The sequence below is a fragment of the Helianthus annuus genome, chromosome 2, assembly GCF_002127325.2.
Source record: "Helianthus annuus cultivar XRQ/B chromosome 2, HanXRQr2.0-SUNRISE, whole genome shotgun sequence".
Classification (NCBI taxonomy): domain Eukaryota; kingdom Viridiplantae; phylum Streptophyta; class Magnoliopsida; order Asterales; family Asteraceae; genus Helianthus; species Helianthus annuus.
In genome coordinates, this window is record NC_035434.2 from 98,382,201 (window position 1) to 98,390,404 (window position 8,204).

The 8,204-nt window shown below is 39.2% G+C and overlaps 1 protein-coding gene across 1 annotated transcript; it reads right to left on the minus strand.

The window, feature by feature from the left end:
* Nucleotides 1-1,739: 1,739 nt before the first annotated feature.
* On the minus strand, nucleotides 1,740-2,588 carry LOC110890376. Its single transcript, XM_022137979.1, has one exon. The coding sequence runs from the start codon at nucleotides 2,586-2,588 to the stop codon at nucleotides 1,740-1,742; it is 849 nt and encodes a 282-aa protein (XP_021993671.1).
* Nucleotides 2,589-8,204: the final 5,616 nt, after the last annotated feature.

An 8,204-nucleotide genomic window follows, 5' to 3' on the forward strand; every position in this document is an offset into this window, starting at 1 on the left:
TCGCGACTCGACACGATGAGCTGTTTAACCGCTGCCACCGAAAAGCCCCTTGATCCGTTACCTAGCCACTCCCACTTATCCGAACCATCCGACAAGTTGACAGACTCCAACTCCGACCTCAGCGATAACCATTCAGTCAATTCCTCGGGTGAGTCCAAGTCATGCCTCCAAAGCCAAAGACCGGGACCTTCCAATCGATCTCTCACTCTACATGGTTTCACAATTTCCAACGAGTATAGAGCAGGAAATCTTTTTTTGAGGGGGACGTCCAGCAACCACGGGTCCAACCAAAACAAAACATTATCTCCCCTCCTCACCACTCCTTTTAAAAGACTCCGCATATAGACATTATCGAACAACGGACGATTGAGGACCGAAACAATATTGCTCCAAACCCCACCGTATGCCTTTTTCACGGGAAGGAAATCCCATTCCGAGTTTCCGATGTGAAGAGCGTTCACGACCTTGACCCAAAGACTACTTTGCTCATTTTTGTACCTCCACCCCCACTTAGACAACAAGGCCGTGTTAACATCTATGAGATGTTGGAGCCCAAGACCTCCCATACTGACTGGCGAAGCCACCCTATCCCAGGCGACCAAATGAATCTTTTTAACCTCCGAATTACCTCTCTACAGAAATTTTTTGATGATGGATTCCAGTTCCTGAATCACCTTCACGGGTGCACGATACAAAGAGAAATAATAACTTGGGAGACTTTCAAGCACAGAACGGATTAAAGTGACTCTACCTCCGATCCAGAGAAGCGAAGCTTTCCAAAGAGAAAGGCAGTTTTCAAAAACATCAAAAACCGGGCGCCAGTTTGACACCCGGTTCATATTCGAACCCACATTAAGGCCAAGAAATTTAAAAGGGAACGAACCCGCTTTACATCCAACAAAATCAGCCATCTCATCAACTTCTCCTGGATGCACTCCAATTCCCAGCAAGTTCGATTTGCACAAGTTAATCCTGAGACCCGAGCAAACGTGAAAACATTTCAGAATTCTAACCACATTAAGAATATTATCTTTGCTCCAAGCACCCATAATAATCGCGTCGTCAGCATAGAACAGGTGAGAGATTGACGGACCCCCGTTCGGGAGAGAAACTCCCTCAATAATCCCCAAATTGCACGCTTTATTAATCATACACGTTAGAGCTTCCATAACAACAACGAAAAGGAAAGGAGAAATAGGGTCTCCCTGCCTCATACCTTTATTGCATTTAAACTCAAAGGTCGGTGAACCGTTAACCAGAACCGAAGCCCTAGCAGAGGACAAAACACCTTTAATCCATGAACACCCCTTGCTGGAGAAACCCATTTGATCAAGAATATCCAACACAAAATTCCAGTTAATATTATCATGTGCCTTCTCAAAGTCGATCTTAAAAAAGAAAACCTTTTTCCTTGCTTTACGGCTCCAATTCTGAATCTCGTTGATGATTAGCGGACCATCCAGAATAAGGCGGCCACTAATAAAAGAAGACTGAGATGTCGAAATAACCGAATCCAGCACATTCTTGAGTCTACAAGCCAAAATTTTCGAGATAACCTTGTTGACGATTCTCACCAAACTGATGGGGCGATAATCTTTCAACCCGATAGGGTCGATAACCTTGGGGATCAAAGCGATGAAAGAAGAACCACAACCCATATTTATCACCCCGTTCGAATAAAAATATGCCATAATGCTCAAAAAATCAGCTTCAAAAAAAGTCCAGAAAGTCTTGATGAATCAGAAGCTAAAACCATCCGGGCCCGGGGCCCGATCATCACTGAAACCAAAAACTGCACTTTTAATTTCTTCGATGCAAAACTGAGCATCAAGAAACAACGACTCCTCTCCCATAATCCTTCTTATATCGGAACAAACAAGCCGAGGGCGGCTAACCCATTCTTCAACGAACTTGGCTCTGAAAAACTTAAAAACCTCCTTCTTGATAAGAGATGGCTTCGACACCCAAGCACCATTGACATCCAGACCATGAATCGGGTTCGATGATTTCCTGCAATTAACCGAAGCATGAAAGAACTTAGAGTTTTCGTCGTCGTCCTTAGCCCACTTAATCCTCGACCTCTGTCTCAAGTCACTACTTTTCCGTTCTTCTTCCTCCTTAAGGATCTTTTTGCTTTCTATAAGAATCCACTCATCCTCTTCAGTTAGGATCCGAACTGCTAGGGTCTCCTCGATCTCTTCGAGGTCCGACAAAGCCGCCGACAAGTCTTCCGACTTTTTCTTTAACATCTCATCTCTCCACTTCTTTAACTCAGCCCTGAGAAAGCCCAACTTTTTTAACAGACAAATATCAGGAGGGCCATTAACTCCGGGATCCTTGCTCAAGGCCGAAACAACCGTATCATAAAAACCCGGTTTATCATACCAAGAGTTGAAAATTCGGAACGACTTGGGACCAAAATTAGACAATTCCGTCTTTAAAATAATCGGACAGTGATCGGACAAAAACGTCGAAACCGCTTCAACATCCGCCTCAGGCCAAACATTAAAAAAGCTAGAATTGACGAGGAATCTGTCGAGTTTACTTTGTTTCCTGACAAACCGATAATGTATATCCGGTTTCTTCATTATTTGTTACCCCTCGTTTCTTTATTATTTGTTCGAATATGTATATCCGGCAACGTATTTCTTTTTAGATAGTGACACTAATTTTCTGTTGTTAATATTTACCGAAAGTCCTGTTGTTAATATTTACCGAAAGTTATGTCAGTTTATGAACTAGATGATGTTTTAATTTTGTTAATAAGCCTTTAAAAAAGATAGAAAATAACAAAGTAATTATTTCTCCAGATATATAAATTCATTGTTGTATATCTATTTTGCTCACGTCTGGCCTTGTTACTATGTGAATCACCACTTAGTTATCAACTTTTTACATACGTATCACTGTATCAGCAATATACATACTCAACACAGACTCCCTTGCTATCTGTTTTTGGCCACATACCATGTGTTGTCGTGTGGAAGACAAGTTTTAGGCATGGTTCGTACTTAGTAGGGTAGTGCCAGTTATCACTATCTTATGTTGTACAAGCTCACTACCATGGTAATTGTGTTCAGGGGGCGGACCTAGGTGAAGCCTAGGGTGGGCGGACACACCCATTGAAAAAAAATATTAGTGTATTTTTTATGCAAAAAACCCGACCGCACCCCCTAAAAATATGCTTGAACCACTCATCCGCACCCCCAACAAATAATTCCTGGGTCCGCCACTAATTGTGTTGTGATTATTGCGTTTAGTCTTTCATGCTTTGTCTATAATTCCAGACCATCCATTGTTGATTTGAGTAGTACTTCACAAGGCAAACTAACGGAGGTTTTGAAACTGCGGTCATTGAGTACCCTTTAAATTTGATCTTTCAATGGTCCAAATGACATTTACCCTGACAAGCAAACAAAAAAAAGACACAATAAAAAAAAAGTTGGCTCGGACAAAAAAAAAAAAAAAAAGGTAATTCATACATTGTTAAGTTTTCTTGATCAATAAATTTTATTGAAAACGTAGTTGTGTTCAAAATAACATATTTTTTTATCGTGAACTATACTGCTTACCAGTACCCAGTGGTTAAGTTTGAGATTTCCGACCCGGGGGGGGGGAGGGGCGAAAGTCACCGAACCTAAAAAATTCTATAAAACTGGGGGGTCGAAAACGTATATACCCAAAAATTTCTATACGAAAACTACATGCTCTCCACTACTGAGCGAAAAGTTCAGGGGGTCAGCCGCCCCCTTCCGCCTCTTAAAAGCTTCGCCTAGATCAGTACCATACAAAACTGAACCGAACCGGCTGAATACATCGGTACCAATAATGATATTAATTTTCATAGTTTCCAATCAGTTTAGGTATTTTCCAATACTTGTACAATATTGGTACTGGATTGGCTTGTGTCTACTATGTACACCAAATTCTAGCCAAACCACGAGTTCCACTAGTTATAATATAATCTAAACGAAAAAAAAAACGAAATTGATTAAAAGTACAAAACAAATTAAAATAAGAGTTAAATAACATTTTAGTCCCTGGTTAGGGTTACTTTGTCAGTTTAGTCCAAATTTTTCATTTTTCTCCTGTAGGACCAAAAAAGGTTCACCGTTGCCATTTTAGTCCACTGGGTTGAATTCATTCATTTCTTTTGTTCACGATAATGGCAATTGGGCCATTTTATATGCAATTCTGTTAACTATAAGGGCAATTCGACCATATAAAATGACCGAATTGTCCTTCTCGTTAACAGAAAAATGGATGAAGTTAACGCAGTGGACTAAAATACCAACGGTGAAACTTTTTTCAATTCACAGAAGAAAAATGAAACATTTGAACTAAACTGACAAAATGTCACAAATCACATAGAGTAAAATGATTTAACTCTTAAAAAAATAATAATACAACTAGCCAAAAGTGCAATTCACGGTTTTTTGATTTTCAAATATTAATATATTTTGAAGACTCCAACAAAAAAAGTGAAAGCACTAATGACGATAGGCATGAAATGGGTAGAACAGTAATTTAACGTAACGCCCAAAAGGCAAAAGTGGCCTACATGGGGCGGCTTCTTTTAACTAAATTTAGCTGGACAAACAAATAACCAACCCATTATCATTTTCGTCCCCTTCTTCCCACTTTTATCTTTCCTTTTATGGCAAGTACTCTACTGTATACTCTTTTCACAATCTAAAAGCATTTTTTAAAGACATCTCCAACTAAAATATATTTGAACTTTTGAACTTGATTTTTCATGTAATTTTGGTATTCATTATTATTTTTAAAACACCAAAATTACAAAATATGCCATTTATGTTTATTTAAAACTATAATGGACATCCTTAACATTTAAAAGTAATACTCGTTGTACTTTACGCTTATTTTTTGTTGCAGGTTATGTTCTTTATTACAAAGCTAGATAATTATTGAGGTTAAGTCTAATCAAGTGCAAAACATTTGAGCGTAATGAAAAAACATGGATCCTACTTCTACTTTCAATGAGGACCCGTTTTAAAGACTACAATGGCTCCGAAGGTGGCAACAGTGGTAGCGTCAAAGATAGTGTATTCCACACCTCCGAGTTGGAACTGGGTGCCGACAGTTTCGGTGGTGAAATCATGATCTTTTAATAGAAAGGATATTCGGATGACCATTACAAATTTCGCCGCCACTGCTTTTCCGGTGACATCATTTTGTCATCATTGACCGAAGACACCGATTCTTGCTCAAGTTTGATCTGCCTGCCAGCCAAATCCGTCATCTTCTTTGCTTAAATGAAAATGTCATTCAATGGAGGATTCTCACACCAAGTGCATCAGTTCTTCCGGCTGAATGGCTGATGTCATTGTTCCAAAAAATGATAATAAATATCACTCTCAACTTGATTGTAATTTGAAAAGGGTGTTTAAAGTTAATTATTTATAGGAAATCGAGGACGAAGAATGCTGTGAGAGTGCCGACTATAAATAAGCATGGAGACGACAAATATACTTCTGACGATTACTCATGGAGAAAATACTGTGACAACCGATAATTTACGGCTTTTAATTACGCGCAAAACAAACATGAGGACGATTAAAAGTAGTATAATTAGACGTAAATTAACTTAACTAAGCCTTTAGTATGCCTAGGAACGTCTAACCGACTTTACAATGTGCGAATGGAGGTTTACGGGAAAATAGCTTAATATTAAACGGTAACGAACTGAAACCGAACAAAATACCGATGACGCCGACAAATACGAATTTTATACGAATATTTTATACTTATAAATTTGGTTTTTCGAATTTATCATGTCTTTCGTACGCCACAAACGCAAACGTGAACGAAAAACGCGAATGCAGGAACGCACCGACAACGAAACGGAAGCATCGGAGACGCGTGTTACCTTTAAAACTGAATTTTACAATATATTTAGCTTCGTAATTAAATTTTAATAATTGCAGTCGAAACCGGATCGAAAAACGGATTAAAACGACAAACGATGCATATTACGTGATTTTTAACGTAACCGGCGAACGAAGGCGTCATAAATGACTACCGACACCATTTTACGTGTTTTGATCCTAAAACTATATGTTACGACACTTTACGAAGTTCGGGAGCGAAGACGTGCTTTAGGAATACGATTAGGCCATGTGAATTATTGGGCACACGCTAATGGGCCTTGCGCACACCAAGAACCACCTGCTTCTCTCTCTCACAAACAAAAACACAGGTCCCTTTATCTTCTTCACTTCTTTGTTTTAAAAGCTTATTCACCAACCCAACACCCTCCTGATCTCCCTCTCATTTCAAGGCTGGCGAATCACAGGGAAGAGCCGGCGATGAAACTTCTGACAAGCAACACCCCTTTAACCACATCTCTTCACCTTAAACCCACCCCGCAGCCTCGTCTCTTCTTCAATTTAAGGTCCGGCCACCACCATTGGGTGGTGGCGAACGACGGCAAAACAGAGAAATCGAGAGAGAGAGAGAGAGAGAGAGAGAGAGAGAGAGACAAGGAAGAGAGAGAAAGAGGATGAGGTGACGGAAGAAGACGACGACGGCGACGTTTGTGTTTCTCCGGTGACATTACTGGTGTCGATTTGGTGTTGATATTGATGGTGCCAATGATGATGATAACAAGATGAAGTTGAGGACGACGCGATGATGATGCTGGTCGATGAGGACGATGATGACCGGAGACACCAGCGGCGACTGTCGTTTGTGGTTATGTTTTGATTCAAAATGCTTCAGATATGGTTATGTTTGGAATTATGTTCATTCTCACCAAGTGTTATTAATTTTCAAATGTGTTAGTACTCTGAGTGTGTTTTGATTTTACAGGAAAAAGCTACTAATTTTGATTCGAAGCATAACATTTTCTATGTGCTTGGATAAAGATCTACGAAAGATAAAACCGTTCGTAGAAATGTTGTCGTTTATTGAACGCTCAAGGATAAAAAGGCTGTTGCAGATCAGTGCCCTGCATACATAACTCATGTTGAAGCTTTCTGGAAGAATGCAAGATTTGTAGAGAATCTTCCGGCTATTCATTCAGTTGTCAAAGACGGGAAGGTGGACAAAGAATTTGTGATTACTGAAGCCTTGATTAGAGAAGTGCTTGCCTTCAGAGACAAAACAAAAGATCCTACAGGTTATTCGGAAAGGATGGTTAAGGGTTGTTTTATGCGCATGGGTTATAAGGGATACGTGAACACAGCTAACTTGCACAAGAGCAGTATCTCCAGACCTTACAAATTTTTTATGCATGTTGTTATACATGCATTGGGGCACAGAAAAGGGGGGATATCATGTTGCGTTGATTATATCATGTGTATGATCGCTGCTCTTACATTAAATCTTTCGTATAGTTTCTCCAAGGTTATATTTGAAAAAATGAAGGGCAATCTTACACCGGATAGATGGTTAATGCATCCGAGATCTGAACAAATGCTGCTAAATCATCTTCTACCGAATCTGGAGAAAAAAAGTTCTGATTTGCTGAAGCTTGAACACATGAATAATCTATCTTTGGATCAAATTAACAATTACAAGAATCAAGCTAAGGAAGATATTCCGTTTTTGAAGAGATTGATTGGGGCGTTCGACAAAGAAGAGTATGTGGCTCCACGAAAAGATAGATGGAGGGAAAATGGTAGCAACTCAGATAACGAGGATAAACAAATGGAAGGATTTAAGAAAAAATGAAGCAAATGGTTTGTTAAAGAAGAAACAAAGAAACAGAAAGCAAAGAAACCAACGAAACGAAAAAGAGCTTCACAAACAATGCTTAGAGATGAAAGTGAAGACGATGTTATTTCTGCTACATCCGAGAAAGATACTATTGAAATCACAAAAGATACCGAATATGAAATTCAGAAACAAGGATCGGGTGATGAAGTTGACAATGAGACAATTGAAAGTGAATAATTAGATGTCTTAACACTAAAAAATCCTTCTATAATGCATGCTCCAAGGGCTAGGGCTTAGAAAAGGGCTGAGAAATCAAAAAGAAAGAAACAGTCTAAAGATAGTGATGATGAAACGTATATACCAGATGATGATATTCAACCTGTCAAGAAAATTGTTAAAAGAAAGAAAAGTTCTACAGTGTCATGCGTTAAGAAGATAGGGTCTCCACTGACAAAGAAAGCAAGAAGGGTGGTTGATGATATAGTGAAAGATACAACTACTGGAGTTGAACCAGTAGTTACAAA

Coding starts and splice junctions, on each gene's coding strand:
- LOC110890376 (XM_022137979.1), bottom strand. CDS start 2,588: ATGAAGAAACCGGATATACATTATCGGTTTGTCAGGAAACAAAGTAAA.